Genomic DNA, 24769 nt, shown 5'->3' on the forward strand with positions numbered 1-24769 from the left:
TGCTTTGGCTAGCTGAAGTGACAGAAACCCAGCCAGAAAAGAAAGCTCTGGCAGAGCTCACTGATGGGGAATAAAAGGCTGAGCAGCTTCTTTTGCTGTAGGGCAGCCCAGAGTCAAGTGTTCTCCAAGAGCCAGGCCATCTAGCAGGGATTCTCAACATTTTTTCTTTTTAAAGCAGCACCCGAGGCATATGGACGTTCCTGGGCGAGGGGTCAAATCGAAGCTGAAGCGGCTGTACTCTGGCACAGCAGCACCAGATCCCGGCTGCCTCTATGACCTGTGTCACAGCTTGCGGCACCATTGGATCCTTAACCCACTGAGCAAGGCCAGGGATTGAACCTTCATCCTTATGGAAACTATGTCAGGTTCTCAACCCACTGAGCCATGATGGGAGCTCTGGTTGTTAAATATTTTTGAGGAGTTCCTGGTAACAAACCTAACTAGTATCCATGAGGATGTGGGTTCGATCCTGGCCTCGCTCGGTGGGTTAAGGTCTTGTGTTGCTGTGGCTGTAGTGTAGGCTGGCAGCTACAGCTCCAATTCAGCCCCTAGCCTGGGAACTTCTATATGCCCCAGAGCAGCCCTAAGAAGCCAAAAAAAAAAAAGAAAAACAACTTTTTTTGAGTCACAGGTGGACACTTTTGCAAATCAGATACAGTTGTTGGACCATTTTTCCTAGGGTGAAATTCACTGTTATGCAATGATGCTATACATTTGTAATCTTTATCAATTTCAAGAAGTTCACAGAGCTCACTGAGTTAAAAGCACATTTATGAACCTCTTTGGAATGCCCAGCTTAACTCAAGATCTACTGAATGTATCTAGAAAATCTTGTTGCACTGGACCTGTTTGCCTTTTATCTCATAAGGATCAAGAGTACAATGGCAGGAGATCTGTCTTCTCTCATGTGCTCCTGTTCCCCAGACCTGATGACCTCTCTCCTATGTGAGTGAAAAGTAATAATTGTGGGTTTTATACCCTCAATCAGAAAACCAGTCACTAGTTGCTATACCAACCAGTCTGCATACCACTGACCATTTTTAAGGACTGTTTCTATTGGATGCAGCAAGATGCTGTTTAGAGTAATGAAAAGTGAACCTGTAGTATGACTACTTCTCAGAGATGTGGTGAGTTCTAAGCACAAGTCTGGAGGTCCTTACCCCAGGGACAGTATTTCTTGATCTAGTGCTGGACCTGGGCCAAAAGGGATGTGGACCTGCCTGTGACAGAGGGCGACTGGTGCAGGCTCTTTCCACAAAGTGGTTTAATTGAATCGAGTACCTTCTCTGCACCAGTCGCCTTGCTCCTAGGCTGGCAGCTTCTGGAGTTGTGGGCCATCATCTCTTCAGTGTCAGAGTCCTTGTGTGCATGGCAGTGGGATCATTGAGTGATATATGGAAGATGCATGGAGCAACAGCAGTGCCTGCCTTGATGGAGCCTAGAGTTTTCCCCAAGGCTAACACACTTTTATTCCACTGGAGCACAAGGTTGCACTGGGGTGGTGGGGTAGCTCATTTTACAGCTGAGATTGAGTCTAGAGAAGAGAAATGACCCCCTCAGAAAGTAGCCAGTTAGTGAGGGGCAGAGCCAGATATGAACATTAATTTGGCTGCTCTTGGCCCAGGGCTCTACATGTCCTTTGCTGTTTCTTTTGGATGCAGACAGTGACCTTGGGAGTCTCCCGTGTAGCTCGTTAGAATGGTTATCAATGAAGAAGAGGTATAGACCAGGACAAGCTGTATTGGAGGCCGGTGGGGAGTCCCTGGTGAGGCCTGTGACATTGAGCAGCCACAGGAAGGTGTGAAAAGGCCCTTAGCATCCTACTGTGTGAGACCCCCACAAACAAATCTGCCAAGCTTTTTCAGCTGAGCCTCTTAATTTGACAAGAATGCTCACATAACTTGACCGTCTCCTCCCATGAGTTGACCTGTTGGTGATTGATCACTCTGCAAAAATGAAAGGGAGTAGATGATTTTGACCTATAGTCCTTTCCCTGTTGGGAGAAGCAGCCTGTTCACAGTGGCCTCTTCAAGCCACCCCAGAGGGTGTGGGAACGTGTGAGCCAGAAGGTTCGTGGACTGTGGGTTGTATTTTCTTTCTTCCTTGGCTAAGCTCTTATGGGGTTAGGGAGACGCCCCCTACCATGAAGCTAAAAATCTATGTATAACTTTTGACTCCTCCAGAACTTTACTATAAGCCTGCTGTTGGCTGGAAGCCTCACTGATAATATAAATAGTTGATTCGCACATTTTAAATGTTATATGTATTATATATTGTAGTCTTACAACGAAATAAGTTAGAAAAAGAATGTTAAGAAACTAGTGTAAGGAAAAGAAAATACATTTATAGTACCGTGCTGTATGTATTGATACTCTAGGTTTACCTTGCCTCTGAGATGAATTGCCTGTCAGTTGCTGCATCACCGTTGTCTTGTGATTCAAAATACTGTAGCTGTTATAGTATTACTAACACTAGACATCAGAAACGGAAAAGATGTGAAAAAATTCATATTTATAGGTATAATGAGTCACAATAACGAAGACACAGCAGTGTGATTGTTTCATCATAGCCTAGCCTGTGAGTATTGAATGAATCTTTATAAAATTTTTCTGGCATAGTATTATGGTCATATTCATCCAATGTATTGGAAACATTGTTACATTTTTATTTTTTATTTATTTTTTTTTTTTTTTTTTTTGGCTGCACTGCAGCATTTGATGTAGGTCATTGACTGTACTGCCTACGCCCAACTTTTTTATTTATTTTTTGTCTTTTTGTTACATTTTTAAAAACCACTTAGTGTGATAATAGGCCAGTAGGCAGTTTCTCCATTTATTTATTTATTTATTTATGCTTTTTAGGGCCCCACCCATGGAATAGAGAAGTTCCCGGGCTAGGGGTCAAATTGGAGCTACAGCTGCTGGCCTCCACCACAGCCACAGCAACGCAGGATCTGAGCCTCGTCTGCCACCTACATCACAGCTCGTGGCAACGCCAGATCCTTAACCTACTGAGTGAGGTCAGGGATCATAACCACATCCTCATGGGTCCTAGTCGGGTTCATTACCACTGAGCCATGATGGGAACTCCCGTTTCTCCATTTGTGAGAGGCCTACTATATGGTAATATAATTCTTGGCTTTCCTACTATACGGTAATATAATTCTTTGAAAGCAATGTTGCAAAACAGTAAGAAAACGTTAACACATTAATTTTATATTAAATATCATTTACCTTATGTAAGGATAGACTATATCTAAATATATTTATGCACTCATGACATACTCTTTAAAATTTATTATGTTTCTAGGCTACACTGTTCATTGGCGAGATTTTTTCAAATTGTTGCAAATCTCCAAAAAATTTTCCATTATCTATTGAAAAATATCTGCATATAAGTGGACTTGCGCAGTTCAAACCTTTGTTGTTCAAGGGCCACAAACATATGCACTCTGAGGCCCTACATTGCACCATGTCGAGAAGCCTCACGCAGGGCTGGGTGGTGAGTAGCCTATTCTCTCCCCAAGTGAATCTCATTTTGGACCTAATCCACATTCATCACGGATGCAAGTTGCTTCAAATGCGCCCAGAACCTTCTTGAATCTTTGTTTAAAAAAAAAAAAAAAATCCTTGAGTTCCCGTCGTAGCTCAGCATAAAAAAAAATCCTTGAGTTCCCGTTGTAGCTCAGCAAGTTAAGGAGCTGATACTGTCTCTGTGAGGATGTGGGTTCAACTCCTGGCCTCTCTCAGTGGTTAAGGATCTGGGGTTGCCATGAGCTGTGATGTAGGTCACAGACACAGCTCAGATCCAGTGTGGCTATGGCTGTGGTGTAGGCTGGCAGCTGTAGCTCTGATTTGACCCCCTAGCCTAGAAACTTCCATATGCCGCAGGCGTGGCCCTGAAAAGAAAAAGACAATTATTGATTTTTTTTTTGGAGGGGGTGTGGGCTGTACCATTTTTCTCTTTTGAGGAAAAACGTTCCACATGTCTTCCTGTGAGCTTTATTTAAATTGGAAGAAACTTGAAAATAACAGGCATAGATATTACCCAATATCTTTATACCATCCAGGATCTCCTAGGAGTTGTTGGGGTTCTTTGTTTTAAGGAAAAACTCATTTCTGCCACTTGCCTTATGTATCCATCTAGTCAGCAATCTTGATCAGCTCCTTGGCAGTGAGGTTCCTTCTATGCTACACAACTTTAGACCATGTCCGGTGTGCTGTCTGTTGCCTTTTTCTATTGCTTTTCCTCCAAACTCTCTCAAAGCTAGAAAGCAATTTCCTCAGAATGACTCCTGTCCCGGCCTGTCGCCTGGCCAATCTGTTGATGGCTCTGTTACTGTTTGTGCCTTGTTTGGCAACAAGCTTGCTTTTCTTCTTCTCCTTTAAAACAACCCCAGATTACTTTAAATGCTTACCCCTTAGAACAAAGCGGCGTTTGATTCTCATTGCTTTGAAAGGGTGTGTTTATATCCACGGTGGCAAAAGAAACAAAGAATAGCAGCTCACCCTATCCTGGTGGTATCTGATTCAGGCCGAGGTGGCAGCCTGCTGGCAGTGGGTGCTTCTGTGTGTGGCTTCCAGAACAAATTTCACCTGCATCCCTGCCCCCATTCCTGTCTGGATGGTGATTGTTTTAGGATATGTTTTTATTATGATATAGGTACTTTTAGTTGCCCTGACGTAGTATTTCATTTTTTTTTTTTTTTATAGCTTGACGGAGGTATTATATACCACATTAGAATAATTTCTTTTTTTTTCTTTTCTTTTTTTTTTTTTTGTCTTTTTAAGGCTGCACCCACGGCATATAGAGGTTCCCAGGCTAGGGGTCCAATCGGAGCTACAGCTGCCAGCCTACACCACAGACACAGCAGTGCCAGATCTGAGCTACGTCTGGGACCTACACCACAGCTCATGGTAATGCCGGCTCCTTAACCCACTGCTCGAGGCCAGGGATTGAACCTGGGTCCTTATGGATACTAGTCAGATTCATTTCTGCTGAGCCACAACGGGAACTCCAGAGTAATTTCCTAAGGAGTAGAAATGGCCTAATGATGGGGAAGCATCTAAGTATCTAGAAGTTCTGCTTTTCCATATTGTGGCCCAACCTTGGAAACCTCCACCCCAGTCTGTAGTTTGCCAGCTCAGCTAAGTATAAAAATAGCCACTTCACTTGTCTGTAATTATCTTGACATTTTCTGTTATTGACTTGGTATCTTTAGCAAAGCTATATGGAAGAGGATTTTTTTCTGCTTTTGACTGGTAGTTCATTAGATTTTCTTCATTATGTATATGCTGCACATGTTAAATGGACAAAGGAGTAAAAATACTGAAAGAACCACCCTCCCCCGGAATGTTGTGCGGGCACACAGCCAGAAGGAATGCCCTTTCAAATTGGTTCATGCAGACTTCCTCTGTATGTGCCAGGAGTCGATCTGAGGACTGTTCCATCTTTAAAGGCAGCTAATTTTTTAAGTTGTAAGAAGATTGGTCTGTTGGCCAGGGCTTTTTTGTTCTTGTTATTAAAAAAAGCAGACAAAAAAAAACTAGTGTTGTATTTGGGGCTTGGGAGCTGAACTTGAGTTCAGCCTCCTCCATTTATAAATTGTGTCACTTTGGCCATGTAAACTACAATTTCACAGTCTGGAAAACGGGAATAAAAACAATAGCATCTAATTTTGAAGTGGTAGGAGCACTGAATGAGATAATATTCATTTATAATCAAATAGTAAAAAAATTTTTACAAAGGAACATAAAATTTTGCAGAGTAAGTAATGGTAGCTATAGTGGCTATTATTACTATGGCTTATGTTTTTTTTTTTTTTTTTTGCTGTTTAGGGCCACATGTGAGCATATGGAAGTTCCCAGGCTAGGGGCTGAATTGTGCAGTTGTAGCCTATGCCACAGCCATAGCAATGCTAGATCTGAGCCGCATCTGTGACCTATACCATGACTCACAGCAGTGCTGGATCCTTTACTCACTGAGTAGGGCCAGGTATCAAACCTGTGTTCTTATGGATGCTAGTTGGGTTTGTGACTACTTAACAACCCTGGGAGTTCCCGTTGCGGCTATGTTCTGTATCACCTACCTTTAGAGAACTGCTGATAGATTGGCCAGTATGATGGTACCTGCCATTAGAATCTTTAGGAGTAAAGAGAGGTTGCTTTCCATATGTCATTGAAACACGTCTGCTATGACTCTTCTGCGTCGTTCAGAGCCAGGTTTCCCTGTGTTACTCCATCATTAGTCTTTCTTTATGTCACTGGGTGATGTGCACAATGTAAAGACATATTTCCTTCAGCTGTGACCAATCCCATTCCCAATTGTGTTAACAAATTCTTCGGTCCCACAAGACGAGTTGTCCTAGTTCAGTCATAATCTCGGCATAGAGTTAAATGAAGATGGTGATAGTTTGAATGAGGTGATGGGGAAGGTAATTCCCTGTTGAGTCCTTTAGAAACTTGTACAACTGTTGACAGAGAAAAACAGACGTTTTCTGAACCATATATAACAGAGTAATAGTTTCCATAGACGTTTACGTAGTGTCTTGAGTGAAACAGAATCGTTGATTAATCGTTCCTTCTTTATGTGGCAGGGTGAATCTTTTAAACTAACTTTCAACTGTTATATTATCAACTTGCAGGATTTCCTAGATCTAAGCTTTATGATTTGATAGAAAGCGAATGTTAAACATGGTAACATACACATTATTTGCTCTATTTTGTGCCTGCCGTGTAAGTAATAATAAGATGCTGTTATTGCTAATTGTGTGCTGTCATCAGTCTCTGAAGGGAAAAATCTAAATCACCTCTGTCTTAATAGAATATAAAGGAGCCACAAATACAAGCCACCGTAAGTCATCTAAGTTTCTAGTAGGCACAAAATGGAAGATGGAGCAAATGAAATGAATTTTAATAATCTATTTTATCTAATCTATCTAAAATACTGTCGACATGTATTCAATCAATAATATAGTTGACATTCTTTTTTCATAGTAAGTCTTTGAAGTCCGTTGTGTATTTTCCACGTACAGTGCATGTGGTTTGCATGAGTCACATTTCAGGTGCTCAGTGGCCACCTGTGGCTAATGACTACAGCATTGGACAGCACTGGTCTAAGTAATAAGTCATTTTGAAGGTCCTGTACCCCTAGAACCACCTGACACCTAGGACGCCTCAAGAGATGCATGTTTGATTCAGCTTCTCTGTGTCTTTATCCAGTTATCTGGGATTTTGCCCTTAGCTTTGAGCATTTCCTTAGAGAAGGATGGTGGCTCAGTAACTTTATCGCAAACTGATTACACATGGTGTAATGGACGTTTGTGCTCTTGGTTTATAAATCTGTATCTCTCTGCTTTCATGCAGGTGCCACTCTAAGTAGACCTTTTGATTTTGGCTGCACCTGCAACATGCGGAAGTTCTTGGGCCAGGGATCGAACCTGTGCCACAGTAGCAATCAGAGCCACAACAGTGACAATGCTGGACCCACTGTGCCAAAAAGAACTTTGGACCTTTTTTTTTTTCTTTCTTCTAGGCAGGGATTGTCCATATTGGTCCATATTTTTACATCACCTGTATATTTGGCCCGTAGTTGATTTTCAGTGTAGATTAGTAAAACAGCATTAGTTTCTCTTTCCTCTTAAATTACAAGTTCTTAAGTGGCCATGGTATTTTTACTCTGTAAACCCTTGTAGGATCAGGTGCAAGGTATGTGAGTTTGTGGATATGTGTGGGGCATGGGGTGGGAGGGCGTGTGTTTGAAATCTTCATATGGCTGATAGAAGCATTCCCCATCCTTCATGGTTTGTTTTTGTCTTTGCCTTTTAGGGTCACACTCATGGCATATGGCAGTTCCCTGGGTAGGGGTCAAATCAGAGCCGCAGCTGGCACAGCGACAGCAACTCCGGATCCAAGCTGTGTCTGTAACCAACACCGCAACTCGTAGCAACACTGGATCCTTTAACCCACTGAGCAAGGCCAGGGATTGAACCCGCATCCTCATGGATACCAGTCGGAGTCTTTATCCTGCTGAGCCACAACAGGAACTCCTCCCCATCCTTTATGTTAATGCTGGTTTCTCCTTATCCCTAAACACAGAACATGGTTGAAAATTGAAAGATGGGAGGGTCAGGATATCAAATTCAGTCATCAGGAGTTTGTGTTCACTGGGCGGGCAGTTCTGGACTCCCTCACATAGCATAAGCGTGGAGCCGTCTGGGGCTTTTTTTTTTTTTTTTTTTTTCCCACTGTACAGCAAGGGGGTCAGGTTATCCTTACATGTATACATTGCAGTTACAGTTTTTTCCCCCACCCTTTCTTCTGTTGCAACATGAGTATCTAGACATAGTTCTCAATGCTATTCAGCAGGATCTCCTTGTAAATCTATTTTAGGTTGTGTCTGATAAGCCCAAGCTCCCGATCCCTCCCACTCCCTCCCCCTCCCTTCAGGCAACCACAAGTCTCTTCTCCAAGTCCATGATTTTCTTTTCTGAGGAGATGTTCATTTGTGCTGGATATTAGATTCCAGTTATAAGTGATATCATATGGTATTTGTCTTTGTCTTTCTGGCTCATTTCACTCAGGATGAGATTCTCTAGTTCCATCCATGTTGCTGCAAATGGCATGATGTCATCCTTTTTTATGGCTGAGTAGTATTCCATTGTGTATATATACCACCTCTTCCGAATCCAATCATCTGTGGATGGACATTTGGGTTGTTTCCATGTCCTGGCTATTGTGAATAGTGCTGCAATGAACATGCGGGTGCATGTGTCTCTTTTAAGCAGAGCTTTGTCCGGATAGATGCCCAAGAGCGGGATTGCAGGGTCATATGGCAGTTCTATGTATAGATTTCTAAGGTATCTCCAAACTGTTCTCCATAGTGGCTGTACCAGTTTACATTCCCACCAGCAGTGCAGGAGGGTTCGTCTGGGGCTTCTAAAGGGAAAGGATCTGAAAGGCTTTTCCATTAGCGTTGCCAGGACAGTGGTGTGGCAAATCCAGGCTGGCATAGCCCTTGGGGAGTGTGGCCTTGATGACTGAGCCACTGTGTTGGGCTTCGCCTCCAGGTGGCTCATGTCAAATAAGTTTAGGGTGAATGAGAGCGTGTTTGCAAGTCATGTATGTTCAGTGATAGTCAGGAATTAACAGCTCCAAGAATTGTCCTCGGGCCCTGAAGTCTTCTGGTCCAGCTGTACCCCAGCATTCCACCCCCTACTCCAGGGTGGCTTCCCCCACTGTCTGCCCCTCTCTCCTGGTCCCCACCCACCCCCAAGTTTTCCTTAACAGCAGCACAGAGGCTCTCCAGGACCCAGCTGTTATTTTTTGAGGGCTTTGAAAAGTCTAATGCTCTTCATTTCCAGTTACGGCTGGTTGTTTTCCTTGTTGGCTGGCTCCTGGTAGGAGAGCCAAAGGGCCGTGTATACTTTCAGAATGGAAATAGCCCAGAAGGTGGTGCTTGCTGGCCGGGTCTTTCATGGTGAATAAAAGCGAGCTTGGAGGTGGTGCTGGGCGAGCGTGTACTGCCTGGGGCAGAACAGAGCAGGGAGCAGCTAATAGCCAAACTGAATGATAGATATGCGCCCCCGCCCCTAACCTGTGGGTTCGAAGGGGACTTTGCTGGTCACCCCCTGGTATTCAGCCCAGCTCTAGAGGGTGTGTATTTCACTTTTATAGGTTCATAGAGTGCATTTCGCTTGTGACTTCAGAAATGAGCAGATTGGAGAGAAATGCAAGCTTCAGCAGTGCGGCTTAGGTTCTAGGCCCCTCTTTTACTGTGGCATCTGCGGTGACAGCCTGAGCCCGATTGACTAGGTGAGAAGGCAACCAAGGATTTGTCAGTACTTGCAGATTGCAAGCGATGGAAACTCAGCCTGCCCTAGCTTAGAGTAGGAGGAAGAAGTGCCTTGGCTCTTAGGACACCAAATCCTGTGCTAAAAGGATGTCGGCCTCTGGGATCTCTGGATTCAGGGTCATCCCTGGTTCCCTCCCCAAAAGTGCTCTGCACTGGGCTAGGACTGGGTCTTGGGCAGCTGCCAGGCTCACATTTTCCACCTCTCCACCCACCCGAGAGGAAGGTCTTCCCTTCCCTTCCTCTCCCTCTTCCACTCCCTTCCTTTTCTACACCCTCATTCCTTTCACCCTGTTTCTCCCCTCCCCCAGCCCCCAAAAGCCCAGGGAGTGTCTCTGACTAGCTTTGCTAAAGACTCAGTCCCATCTCTCCAAATGGCTACAGTGTCAGACATACCCTGGTTGGAGTGGTGGGGGGGAAGAGGAGGTAGGGGGACAGTTTTCTAGAAGAAGAGGAATGCAGGTGTCAGAGGAGGCCGGGCACTGAGCATCCAGGTCAGCAGTGTGCCTGGTGGCATGTTATGTGAGAGAAAAATGCAGAGACGGGCCTTCGGGTGAGCAGGTGCCCCTTCTCTGTTGGGCTGGAGATGAAAACAGGTGATTTGAATTCATCATGTTCGAATGACATCCAAGTAGCTGGGGGTAGCAGAAATAATTCCTATGCGCTCCATCCTCACTCCTGCTCCTCGGGCATCACAGTTCACAGAATCCAGGTGATTAATGTATTATTATCCCTTGTTCAGAAAAGTATTCGAGGCCCTGGATGACTGGGTAAAGATCCATCAGAACCATTGTGGTCGTCGTAAGTGACATGTCCTCCATTCCAGAATGTGGAGAGTCCACGGTACCCCATTTAAAACCAAGTCAAAGAACCAGTGACATCACAGTAAGCCAGCAGTTGGTGATTTCATCTTTCTAGAGTAAAGCCAAGAATTGAATAAAGCCATCAAGGGAGCTACCCTCTTACTCTAAAGATGTTTCTCATTACCTAACAACTTTGCATATGGACCTCCTTGATCTTTTTAAAAGCATCTTCATCAAGGTATGGTTTACATTCCACAAAATTTGCCCATTTAAGTATGCGATATTGTTCCAATAGTTTTATGTAAATTTATGAAGTTGTAGAATCATCATCACAACTGAATTTTTTTTTCCTTTTTTGGGCACCCTGTGGCACATGGAGTTCCCAGGCCAGGATTATATCTAAGGTATACCCGTGGCAATGCCGGATCCTTTACCCACTGTGCCAGGCCCCACTGTGCCAGGCTGAGGATCAAGCCTGTGTCCTGGTGCCGCTGCCGAGACGTCGCCAGTCCTGTTGTGCCACAGCAGGAACTCCCGCAATTGAGTTGTAAAACATCTCCTTCTCCCCACAAAGAGCTCTCATGCTCATTCGCAGTCCCTTTCTGTTATCATTCCCAGCGCTAGACAACTGCTAATCTACTTCCTGTCTGTGATTTTGCTTGTTCCAGACATGTCCTACACATGGCATCTTGCAGTGTGTGGTCTCTGTGTCTGGGCCTCAGCACGATGGTCTTGCACCGCATGCGGGTTGCCGAGTGTGTCAGTATTAACTTCCTTTTACTGCTCAGTAGCATGTAGTCTCCTGTATGGAAATGCTGCGTTCTGTTTACCTAGTTGATGGATATTGCAGTAGTTCCCACTTTTTCATGATTATGAATCCTGCTGCTGTAAACATTCATGTACACCTCTTTCTGTGTCCTTGTGTTTTCATTTCTCCTGGCAAGATGTGCAAGAGTGGAATTGCCAGATTGAATGGTAAATTTATATTTAACTTCTTAAGAAACTACCCAGTGGCTTGCCACGGTGACTTTTTTGCTTTCCGCATTTTAAATTTTCATCAGTAACATTTGAGGGTTGGCCCTGTTGTTTTAAACTTGGTGGATTCTTTTGGATTTTAAGAGGAAGGAAAGCCAAAGAATGGACTTGAGACGAAGACAGTAAGACCCCTTGCCAGTTGGGGTTGATTGCTAGGTATGTGCAGGGCAGCTTTTTGCTTGAGCGATGAACCTGGTGGTATGTTTAGAGGAAGCTGTTGACAGTGGCATCAAAGATTTGGAAACACATGCCAGAGCAGCATTTTAAGAGATCATCTTAAAAATACCCTCAATGTGAGGGAGAACCACATGGCGTTTCTTAGTCCTAGAGTGATTTTTCTATTCCAGAGGTAGCTTGTTTTGCTTCAGCCCCTGCTTTTCAAATTGGATGGATTTAGGGCGTGAAGTAACCTTGGGGCTTTTCTTTGGTAGGTTTATCAGAGCACATGAGTAGCAAGGTTGACAGCCCAGGTAGTAGCATTACCAGAGCCGCCGCCAGTTTCATATCAGTGCTGGTGGCTGTGACTAATTCGTGGACCAAGGTCGGTCCTGGTTGATGGCGGGTTTCATTTTTAAAGAAGAATGATGTATTTGTTTCTCAAAAGAAATGTCATCCCCTAGATAAAGGCAAGTTGTGAACATAGGGAGGGAGATTGAGATTCTTAGGAGTTTTACTGCATGATTATTATGATACAATGTTTGGTGGCATTTATGATTTTAAAAGAATGTAGTTGTTTTTGAGGGGTGGAAGGATTTGATATATTAAGCGTATTTTAGAAAGGATTCATTGCCAGAATAAAACTGTTGCTTACATCTTTTTCCCTCTTCTGTAGGTTCCCCCCTTCTTTATTATCTGGGCAGTCTTTTAACAAACCTGCACCTTAGTTAATGCATGAGAGAGATGACATAGATGAAAGCGTCCAGCCCATGATGTAATTTGCATGTTTGTTTACTCCTGCCTTTTTTACATTTATCTGGTTTGTTGAATAAATAAGGTACCTAAGATGCAATCATAAAGCAGCTTTGGTTTGTGTCCCACTGACTCTTTAAAATTTATGCAGTGATGTCAGTCTGTCTTGCCTCTGGATGAAACCTATAACTTGCAATTATTCTTAGCTTTAAAAAAAATTCTAGGAGTTCCCGCCGTGGCTCAGTGGTTAACGAACCCGACTAGCATCCATGAGGACTCGGGTTCAGTTCCTGGCTTCGCTCAGTGGGTTAAGGATCCGGCGTTACTGTGAGCTGTGGTGTAGGTTGCAGATGCGGCTCGGATCCCACATTGCTGTGGCTGTGGTATAGGCCAGCAGCCACAGCTCCAATTGGACCCCTAGCCTGGGAACCTCCATATGCCATAGGTGTGGCCCTAAAAAGACCTCCCCCTCAAAAAAATTCTATAGTCAATTTCAATTGCTGCTTCCCAGGCTAGGGGTCTAATTGGAGCTGCAGCTGCCGGCCTACGCTCCAGCTCACAGCAACGCCAGATCCTTAACTCACTGAACGAGGCCAGGGCTCAAACCCACAACCTCATGGTTCCTAGTCGGGTTTTTCCACTGTGCCATGATGGGAACTCCCTAAACACTCTTAAATTTAGTTCTTGGGATGTCCGATTTCAAATAAAAATAGAAATTTTAAATTTGATTTAAAATATCTTTCCTTTTCTCTCTTTCCCCACTTTTCTCCTGCTATCCCACCATCTTCTTCTGTCTTGGTTTGTGTCCTTCCCCCAGGGTTGTGTTGGTGAAACTGGTGGTAGGATCGGGGAGATGACACATAATAGGAACAAGAAAGTTCATACGAACGGTGAGATGTGGAGCAGTGCTCTCTGGGCCTGACAGATGTTTTGATCTCATTCTCACTCTTGGGCTCCTTTGGGGGGTGTTCTGGGCTGGACTTTGTCCTCCTAAAATTCGTATGTTGAAGTCTTAGCCCCAGTCCTCAGAATATGACTGTATTTGTCAGTAGGGCCTTTGAGGATGAAGTTAAGGTAAATAAGGGTATATGGTATCCTTATAAGAAGACATCAGGACACAGAAGCATACAGAGGAAGACCACATGCAAACAAAGGGAGAGGACAGCCATCTGCGGCCGGGGAGAGAGGCCTCAGGATAAAGATCAAAATCAACCCTGCTCTTAGCCTGATCTTGGACGTCTCTCCTCCAGAACCATGAGGATGTAAATTTCTGTTGCCAAAGCAGCCAGATGGTGATGCTTTGTCCTGGCAGCCCTAGCAAACCGGTGCAGGAGGCCTCTGGAGATCCTTCCCTTTCCTTGTTCCATGGCTAGACCATGGCTGGGGACCCCTCTGAGTCCCTGATGGAGGTGATGGACTCACCTCTGCTTTGTTGCTTCTCTGGGAATCCCCCGCTTTCTAGCGCCCACTCCCCCCCTGCAGCCTGCTCCGTGGGATGGGGTCCAAGACAGCTTCCTGCCCTCCCCTGTGAAGCGTCTCTGTCTGGTCTACGGGAAACGTACATCTCTGCTCAGATAAACTCAGCGTTCAGGCTGATCACAGCCTGCACCACTGCTTCTCCTTTCCCGTCTCCACCGCATAGGCCACCTTCTCTGTACCTTTTTAGATTTGTCCAGGTAAGGATCAGTCACCTGTCCAATCCTCCAAGTGGTCCTAAGACCCTTCTCATGAGGCTGATTCGATGTGGAGGGAATCATTGCCTGGTTCTCTGCAGAGGAAAATCCTCCCCATTCTCCCGTGCTCTGACCCTTCAAGACCTTGGGTGTGAGCGAGGGCTCAAGAGTCCTGTTCCCAGTTTGCAGCTAAAGCCTTTGAAGTTGTGCATCTTGGACCGGCTGCTTACTTTGCAAAGATGGGTCTGTGTATCTTTGTGCTTCCACCTTCACCTGTAGTGCTTGTTCGTTCCTCTGTTCTCTCTGCCATCGTGAACTTGAACTTCTCTGAGTGTGGACTCTGGAGAGAGTCCCACTGAAATTAGAGGTAAAGACCTGGCCCGTCTTTTCCTTGTTGAGAAGCTCCTTGACCAGAAGCGGCAGAATCTCATGCAAAATAACAGGTTGGCATGTAGAGGGGAGTCTCTGGCCTGCTGGTATCAGGCCGATAAAATCTCTCTCCTAAGCACCTGCCCCCAGGGTTCTAGCTGGTGGTCCTTGTGGGCTGTTGACTCTTACATTCCATTATTGGAAGGGTCAGCTCCCATGGCTAAGCTCAGCGTGTGGTTGGGAGAGGCTGCAGAAGGGGCACAGTCCTGAGGGGAGAGGGAGGCAGGAGGGAAAGAGGAGGGCAGCCTCATAAGATTCTTAAGGGCACCTGAGTTGATGGTTTGGGTTTTTTTTTTTAAAAAAAAAAAAACTTCTTAGTGCTTTCAAGTACCTGTGAAACCTGAGCATGCTGCCTGTACTCAAATCCCCGTGCAGCTCACCCAGTCCATTTGGGGCCAAAGAGAACCTTGCTGAGGTCAAAGGTGAAGTCTAAAGACTATTTAGGCCCTAACCTGTGTCTTTGTCCTACACGTTCCTTTAGGAAACATTTCCTGATTTTTGGCTTTTTTCTTTTTAGGGCCACACCTGTGGCATATGGAAGTTCCCAGGCTAGGGAATCAAAGCCGCCGCTGCAGGTCACAGCCACAGCAGTGCCAGATCTGAGCCCCATCTTTGAGCTACACTGCAGCTTGCAGCAACTCCAGATCCTTAACCCACTGAGCAAGGCCAGAGATTGAACCTGCATCCTCACGGACACTATATGTTGGGTTTTTAACGCTCTGAGCCACAAGGGGAACAGCAATATTTACTGATTTTTGTGCCATTGGCCGGCACCCGAGGGATAAGCAAAATGAAAATTCTACCTTGAAAAATTTCCATTCCAAAGTAAACAGCCTGAGATGTACATTTTCAAATTTCCCCAAAACTGGTATGGAGACGCTTGAACCCCTCCCTCACGTCCAAGGTCTCAAAGGGTCAGGGCGTGTGGGGACTGGGGGAGGATCTTTCTTCAGAGAGAACTATGCATTGATTCCCACCACACCCACTCAACCTTCGGAGAGAAGCTTCTAGGACTGCTGGCAGAGATCAGACCAGTGTCTGGCCTAGGCCTGGGAAACTTGGGTGGGTGTGCCCAGCTGGTGGGAAAAGCCTGACAAGGTGCCCTTTCCTCATCGACTGGCCCCAATCCTGAGATCCTTTAGAGCCACTCAGACCCCTGCCCCAGTGGTGAAGACATCTCTGATTTTTTCCAGTCCTCAAGGATTTCCACTCTTGGAATTCCTCCAGTAGTTGACCCTTAATAATAGAGGATTTTGTGCCATTCTCATGGTTCCTTTTTTTTTTTTTTTTTGCTTCTTAGGGCTACACCCATGGCATGCGGAAGTTCCCAGGCTAGAGGTCTAATCGGATCTGTAGCTGCCAGCCTATGCCTTGGTCACAACAACTCCGAGCTGCATCTGCGACCTGCACTACAGCTTGTGGCAACGCCGGATTCTTAACCCACTGAATGAGGCCAGGGATGGAACCCGCATCCTCATGGATACTAGTGGGGTTTGTTACTGCTGAGCCACAACAGGAACTCCTGTGCCGTTCTCTGCTGGTACTCTTGGTCAGTTCTGAATCCTCTGTAGTGTCTGCTCAAGAGTCCCCACAAGCTAAATGTCTTGTGTTTAAAAGCTAAGACCAGACCTGCTGTGGATAAAGTAAGTTGAGCGAGGGCAATGGTGCTCCCTGGCCTCTGCTTCCCATTTTATATTCTTTATTCCAGAGACAGTGACCTCGTCATAGGCACAGCCCTTTCTGAGGAGCCCTTGGGCTGGCACAGCTCACTGTGTTGGCCGGGACATCTTTATCAGGAAGGCTGGTCTGGAGAGACCTTTCACAGCAGGGATCTGTTTTGCCAGATTGAGAGCATTGAGTGTTTATACAGCTTTGGGTTAAAAGTCCATGTTTGTTGGCCAGAGATGATTGGCTGGGGAAACAAGTGCTTGAGGGAGAAGAGAGAGATGCTGACGAGGAGAGAAGTGTTTTAATTTTCGTTTTGAACTTTGTTGCATGTCTTCTCCAAGTGCTTTTGGTTTTAAGTCCGATGTTCTTTTGACTTGGAAGAAAAAATCCTGACGTCTGTCTGGCGTGTGCATTCGTGTTCTGGGGTTGCCGAGGATGGAGGATTAGAGGGAGGATGTTGTTATTTACTCTTGCTCCTCTCAGGCTGCAGTGATGCAGAGGGAATTATTTGAAACCACTGCCCTTGAATCCTGGGGTATGGCATCTTGGATGCTAGTGTCTTCTTGTCACTCAGGCAAACGTACACACATACAGCTGCCGTCTGCCTTTGCAGGCTAATATTGTTTCTTAGTGGCCATGGGCAACCTGGTCTTTTCTCTCTTAGATTGTAGCATCGAGGGCTCCCTGCTCACCCCCCACAAGATTTTGAAAGATTCAGTCAATGCTTGAAAGTATTGATCTGTCATAATCTACTTATATCTCTAGGTGATTTTTCATGAAGGTGTCAGGGATGGTATGACTGAGTCGAGAACAGTGGTTTTCCATCTAGTTGAGCATCCAAATCACCTCGTGAGTTAAAAAAAATAAAATAAAATGACAGGTTTCTGAGCCTCACCTCTGATTACCTGGCTAGGGCTCCAAGAGGAGCCTTATGCTCTGATGGAATTGGCAATATTGTCTTATGAAATAATCTTTGGGGAGTTCCCGTCGTGGCGCAGTGGTTAACGAATCCAACTAGGAACCATGAGGTTGCGGGTTCGATCCCTGGCCTCACTCAGTGGGTTAACGATCCAGTATTGCCGTGAGCTGTGGTGTAGGTCGCAGACGCGGCTCAGATCCCGCATTGCTGTGGCTCTGACGTAGGCCAGTGGCTACAGCTCTGACTTGACCCCTAGCCTGGGAATGTCCATATGCCGCAGGAGCGGCCCAAGAAATAGCAAAAAGACCAAAAAAAAAAAAAAAAGAAATAATCTTTGGGTGGTATGTAGGGAGTGGTGGGGGTAGGTGGGAGAAGGAGTGGTTTGAAGACAGAAGACAGGGACTTTTTTTCTAACCCTCTCAGCCGGGGGGGCTCATGGTAGAGAAATTGCTAAATAAAGAGAATTTAGGAGAAATCACATTTTAGTACTAAGGGCATGGCTTGTTAGCTTTTGTTCCTTCTGAGTTCTTTTTCAGTCAGCCCAGAGGTTTCTAACCTGGAATTTTCCTAGTTTTCTTAGGATTGAAGAAGGTAATGGAGGTGATTAGCCTATTAAGAAAAATAAGTCTTAAGTCCCATCCTGTTCAATCTGCCCATGTGAAGCGTACAGTTGAATGATTTTTGGTATGTTCACGGGTGGCGGAGCCATCATGACAATAAATTTAGAACCTTGCCAAAGGAAACTCTGTATCCATTATAATTTTTTTTTTTTTTTTTTGGTCTTTTGTCTTTTTTTTAGGGCCGCACCCACGGCATATGGAAGTTCTCAGGCTAGGGGTCCAATTGGAGCTGCAGCTGCTGGCCTGCACCACAGCCACAGCAATGCAGGATCTACGCCACGTCTGCAACCTGCACCACAGTTCACGGCAACGCCAGATCCTTAACCCGCTGAGTGAGGCCAGAGATCGAACCCGCAACCTCATTGTTCCTAGTTGGATTTATTTCTGCTGCGCCATGATGGGAACTCCTGTTATAAGTTATTTTTAATACTCAAAGAAGTCTAACTTATTAGTTCATAATAAATCTTCTAGGCTAATATCAAGGTTTTTGGATTCAGGATAGAATTAGATAAGGGTAGCTCATGTTAAGCTTTGAGAGTTGCATTATTTTTAAAGAGAGCATGGATTACTAAATCAACCGTGTTTGGATCTAGTCTTTCAGAGGAGAGGACAACAAGCCCATGCATCTCTCTGCCCTGTTCCTTCCTCACTGATGGAGTCACACAATGACTGGTGACCAGTGATGCCAGCTCTGTTTCAGTGACTTATTTTGAATTGAGCAGGGAGTAAACTGACTGACATGACATTTCTGTCCAGTGGGTAGATATGCTTTATTCCACTTGAAGTGCGAGAACTCCATTCAAATGCCGTTTCTCATCTCTGTGAAACCGTTCCTCCTCTTTTTCTGCCATCCAAATTAGACTGCTGGTACAGTTAATTCAGCTTTCACTGCAGCTCTTTTGAACCAAGCATCTTGATTAAGTGACTTTTCCAAGGATTGCTGTTAGCGTAGCCTCGCTAAGTGGATAGATGTCACTTTATCCAGCCCTGGGCTTTGGATTTGGGAATTGGAGCTGTAGGATTCCCGCTGGCCCAAGGAAGGCAAGTCTCTGATGGCCTCACGGTCCTCTTGGGAGGAGGAGGTACTGAGGCGGGGAGCCCAGCATCATTTCAGAGGCAGGTGACTTTTCACTAGTCAGACTCCCAAGGGTTGTGTCCTTTTACGAATACTGGGAAAGCAGTGAGCTATTACTAATTTTAATTACCCCCAGCTACAGTTCTCTGAAGTGACTCTTCCGTGGGTTTCCAGAATGTCTTCATCCTTGACCCCCTATCATCCTGGAGTTAGATGCACGGACCACCCAGCTTTCACACACCCAGAGCCCCAGGAAGACATTCACTTCACAGCTAATACCTCCCTCTGGGAAGTTTTGGAATTAGTTGCTATATTTACTTAATCCTTTTAAAATGAGAGTTTGCATACTTCTCACTGCCAGGCTGGGTGGGAGTGGGTTGGGGTGGGGAGAAAGAATGCCAAAGACAAACACACCACAAAACTAGCACCACACCCACAAACCCCCCCCAGGACCTCAAACAAAAATTGCAACCACCTTTGCCTTGACTGAAGGGACACTTTGGGTGGTTCCCCCTTGGTGGGCTACACGGTTTGGGGTGATCCAAGCCTGAGTCTCTTGTTTCTACCTTTCTACTGCATGGATTTGGCCTCTCTTTTTGGTTATTAACACTTCATCAGAGGGTGGAAGGAACCGAACTCGCAGGATGGTTTCCATTTTCTAGCATCACTTGGGGGAGAACCATGAGGCAATGACATGTTGGGAACATCCGATTGTCATTGTTCCTCCTTGGAGTCATCAAATGAGGAATGTTTTGATGTGAAAAAGAGCTGTTTTATAAACGAGTGCAACTTGGACAAGGATGTTGCCTGTTGCATGTAATGCATTTCTAGGTTCTCAAACCTGTATGCCAAAACTCAACCAAGGGGGATCCTGGGCCCTGCTCCCAAGATTCAGTCTCCATAGGCTGTGACCTAGGATTTTTGCATTTAGCAAACTGTGCCCAGGTCTTTTGGATTCAGATTAAGGAGGGGCCAACTTCGAGAAACAGTGGCTCGGAGTTTGCACTTTGCCGTTTGGGTACCAGCCCAGCCTTCTCTGTGGTTAAGTATGTGGCAATTAACAAGGTGTAATTACAGTGTGTGCGGTTTCCAAGGCAACACGCATTCTGTCACTCCTGCAGAGGCTGGGAAGATTGAAAGGGACCACAGGGAGGCCGCAGTAATGGTGTGGCCTCCAGGGTAATGTCACTGACCGCTGATGTGCTTTATGATGATGGGTTTTTGTACCAATTCATCCAAGGGCCCTGCTTAATGGCAGCAGTAATAATGAAGGTAAACAAATCAGAAGCCAGGGGTCACCGGACACCTTCTGGAGGCGGTGACAGAGGCCTGGGAAGGGATGAGTCCAGCCCTTCAGTTTATATTTCTCCCTGGCTCTGTCTCCTCAGATCAGGTTGAGACGAATGATGGAGGAACAAGCCGACCTCAGAAGGCTTATGAAAAATAATGGTCAATTGTGGTGACTATCTGACCACTCTTCCTTAGCTCTTGCATGGATGGGTCTGTGACTGTCCCTTATGCTCACTTCTGTAAGGCTTGAAGTGACAGTTCTTGAGCACTTACCATGTGATGGAACTTGAACGTAGATTTTTTTTTTTTTTTTTTTTTTTTTGGCCTTGTTGACCTAAATGCAGGAGATCCACACTTGGTACCTTTTCCAAGTTTAAAGGTGGAAATGATCAAGTTTGTACCATATTTTTGCATAGCGTTTTTACTTCGGGGTTATGGTTTTCAAGCTGTAGGACGGTGGAAAAGACATTCAACCATCAGGCAGACCTTGGGGTCTGGTTCTGACTCTTTTTTCCTGCAGAGGTTTTGCAAATGCAAACAGGTTTCTTCACTTCTCTGAGGCTCCATCTCTACCTCTGGAAAATAAAGGGCTTCGACTAGATCAATAGTCTTAACTTTAGAAGGATGACAACCCTCGCGCAGACGCTGATGAAAATAGGAAATTTCTTCCCTGAAAAAAAGTACCTGTATATGGACGTTCAAAACAGTCACCTTCGCTTTCTCAAGGGACCACAGAGCCTTCCCAAGGGAGGTGGTTTCTTAAAGACTTTTCCAGCTCCAGCTCAGAATGGCTGGGTCCCACGAGAAGCTGGGGGAGTCTTTCACTGTTTTGAGTGAAATACCTAAGGAATGAGGTATTTGATGAGGGAGGCTTTGTTGTTTCTTGCATTTTTTCGCTCATCCGCCTTGTGCATCTTCGGGGGTGGGGGGTGGGAGGGGGGAGAAAGCATCCTGAGAAAAATAAATAGGGAATGAATGGCATCTGGTGTCTGACCTGTTTTCCTTATCATGGTTCCCTATGCTGGCCCTTCAAGAGGAGGTGAAGGCTGTAACTATAATGTGTGGAGAGGCGTGAGTTCATGCAGGGATATTGCATCTTGTATGGTGACAGTTCAGCAGTTACTTCAGCTTATTCTACTTTTAATGTTTGGGAAGGTGGGATAAAATGTAAAGTTTTGGTGAATTTGAAGGGTCTGGGGAGTATCATGAACGGAAATAACATATTTTTAGGGCCGCATTCGCAGCACATGGAGGTTCCCAGGCTGGGGTCTAATCAGAGCTACGGCTGCCGGCCTACACCACAGCAATGCCAGATCGAGCCGCGTCTGTGACCTATACCACAGCTCACGGCAAGGCCAGATCCTTAACCCACTGAGCGAGGCCAGGGATCGAACCCACACCCTCATGGTTCCTAGTTGGATTTGTTTCCGCTGCGCCATGATGGGAACTCTGGGAATAACATATTCTTGATCCTTCACAGTCCTTGACCTTCCTAACTCAGCCCCAGTTGTGCCTGAGGCTCCAAGTCTAAGCAGGAGGTGTTCGTTTGGAAACCTAGGTAATTTCCTTTCATTCTCTGCTTAGGTGCTGAAGGAATCTTCTAGATCTTCTAGAGCGTGGGAAGGCTGAATGGGCTCAACATGAAGAGCCTGAAAGCGAAGTTCAGGAAGAGTGACGTAAGTATCCATGACTCGCGTCTGGCTGTTCTCTGCACGTTCCTAGGGCTGCGGGAACCTCCCTCCCACCTTGATAAGGTCCTGGGTTAATTAACTACAGAAACCAGAAGCTCCCCGAGCCCGGCTCAGGGTGGCTTTTGTGAAAGGTGTGCTTTAGGTTCTTTGCTGTTGGTGTTTATGGCTTCCAAAGGTGACTTTTTTTTTTTTTTAAACTCCTAGCATCTGTGCCTTGAAGGGAACAGTCAAATGAAGCATCTTAACAAAAAAAAAATCAGCAAAAATATCTCAGCATTTCTTCTTTTTTTTTTTTTTGTCTTTTTAGGGCTGCACCCATAGCATATGGAGGTTCCCAGGCTAGGGGATGAATCAGAGCTGTAGCTGCAGGCCTACACCATAGCCACAGCAACGCCAGATCTGAGCTGTGTCTGTGACCTACACCACAGCTCATGGCAACGCCAGATCCTTAACCCACTGAGCGGAGGCCAGGGTCGAACCTGCAACCTCAGGGTTCCTAGTCAGATTCGTTTCCGCTGTGCCACGATGGTAACTCCTATCTCAGCATTTCTAATATCCTCCAGGTCTGAGGCAGAGTGTCATTTTTAGAGGGACCTTGTCTCATGAGAATGGCTAAGGAATTTTGTGTTAGCACAGTTGTCTTTGACGTTTAGAAAATGTTAAATTCTGTTAAAGCTTTTGTGATAAAACAGCAATATCTATTGCTGCATGTACTGGAATTCCTGGGGTTCTTCCTCATTTGTTGTTCATTATAATAGACAGGATTTGAGGAACCAGTTATGATGTCAGAATTATGAAACAAAGTCTCCCAGAAGAGAAAAATGGAGAAAAATAACAGCAGCAGGATTATGCATCATGTTGTGGTAACAGAAGGTCACCTCGTGAACCCTGCTGAGATTACATGCCTGTGCTAGCTGCATTCTGGATGCTTGGAGCAGAATTGTTGAATGGGAGATATTCATGGAAGGGTATTAAATGGAAGCCCAGATATGTCACCCTTCTAATGGGCTTGCCTGGCTGTCATTTAACATTAGGTAATTCAAGGTGAACCTGGATCTTATTGCTTTGCTGTGAATAATATGACAGCGTGACACAACCACATTTTTGTAATAAGTGGAAGCTGCGTCTTTTATGGCAACACAAGACACACACACACACCCCCACCCACCCCACTCCCTCTGTCCTTTTGGCTGAAGCTTATCTCCCGAGGCTGCGTCAGGACATGTAACTTACTGCCCTGATAAGGCCCAGACCAGAGGAGATGCTTGTGGAATGACTGCAGAATCTTGTCTTGCTGAGAGGAAGTTAAAGCTAGAAATGCTTTTTTTTTTAGGAAAAAGTGGGCCCTACCTTCTCATTCTTTAGGTAAGTGAGCCAAAATTCAGAGATTGTAAAGTGACCTGGCCTAAGTCATCCAGCTAGCCTTTAGCCAGAGTGAGAGCCTTGGCCCTCTGACTTCCTTAACTTCTTACTTCTACCACTGTCCCAAGAAAGCCCTGCAGCCTCCTCGTTTGCAGGCCCAAGATATGCTGCAAAGATGTGATAGGAATCTGGGTTCTTGTTCATGGAGCCGAAGAATGAACTTCGAGAACACACAGGTAGCAGGCCGAACCCACAGCATATGGAGGTTCCCAGGCTAGGGGTCAAATTGAAGCTAAAGCTTCCAGCCTACACCACAGCCACAGCAATGCAGTATCTGAGCCATGTCTGTGACCTATACCACAGCTCACGCAACACCAGATCCTTAACCCACTGAGCAAGGCCAGGGATTGAACCCACAAACTCATGGTTCCTAGCCAGATTCGTTTCCACTTTGCCACAATGGGAACTCCAACAAGCACTGTCTTTATTACCAAAAAGCAAATAGCTCCCAGGACAGCTGGGTGGGGGAAGAAGAGTCCCCCTCTCTATTGTCCTATAAGGGTTTTTATCCCTTAAAGATGGGGTTTACCAATGTGGGGTCCGGAAAGATGTGGTTTTCTCCCACTGGCCTTGCCCAGTTACCTGTATCAGTCCTTGTCCCATAGGGGTCTCAGGGTGGAAATCTCCAGTAAGTCTCACAGTTTCTTTGCCCTTTTCTTCCTGTAAACTGAGTCACAGGGGGTTAGGGATTAATGTGCATCTGGGCGAAGATACACTCCTAAGTAAACAAGGCCTGTGGGGATGTTACTCCCTGGAGCCCTTAAGCCACAAATGTTAATCAACGGCCATATCAAAGAATGCATCGAAGCCCAGGCTCCTGCACTGACTGCCTGCGTTAGCATTCTGCCTCACAAGGATGCTACAGCCTGCAGACCTCATTTGACTTTCAGTTAAGAAAGAAAACGCAATTAAATGGAAAATGTTGCCCAGTTGAGCAGAGGCGGGTTTGTATGCTATGTGAAGAGGGTAGCAAATATGCTTTCCATTCTAAGGGAGTACAGGTCAAGTTTCTTTTAGCAAAATGTAATCAGTCTAAAGGTCTGTGATATATGAATACGGGCAGGAGAAGTGATGGGAACGTACACTTTTGGTTTAAAAGTTTTAAATTGGTGGCTAAGTAGGAAAGGTGTTGTTGGAATCTAGGTTTTTTTTTTTTTATTTTGGCTTTTTAGGGCTGTACCTGTGGCATAATGAAGTTCCCAGGCTAGGGGTTGAATCAGAGCTACAGCTGCCAGCCTACGCCACAGCCACAGCAATGTGGGATCTGAGTCATGTCTGCAGCTTACACCACAGCTCACCTACACCAGATCCTTAACCCACTGAGCGAGGCCAGGGATCAAACAAACACACATCCTCATGGGTCCTAGTCGGGTTCATTACTGCTGA

At 45.5% G+C, this 24769-nt stretch overlaps 1 protein-coding gene across 1 annotated transcript in view; it reads left to right on the forward strand.

The window, feature by feature from the left end:
* RAI14 (retinoic acid induced 14) overlaps positions 1 to 24769 on the forward strand; it is a 167119-nt gene that overhangs the window by 6604 nt on the left and 135746 nt on the right. Inside the window, 1 exon segment of the mRNA NM_001128462.1 lies at positions 21855 to 21946. Within this exon segment, the coding sequence (NP_001121934.1) occupies positions 21911 to 21946 (36 nt within the window). The 5' untranslated portion in view covers positions 21855 to 21910.

This window comes from Sus scrofa, chromosome 16 (assembly GCF_000003025.6).
Source record: "Sus scrofa isolate TJ Tabasco breed Duroc chromosome 16, Sscrofa11.1, whole genome shotgun sequence".
Taxonomy (NCBI): domain Eukaryota; kingdom Metazoa; phylum Chordata; class Mammalia; order Artiodactyla; family Suidae; genus Sus; species Sus scrofa.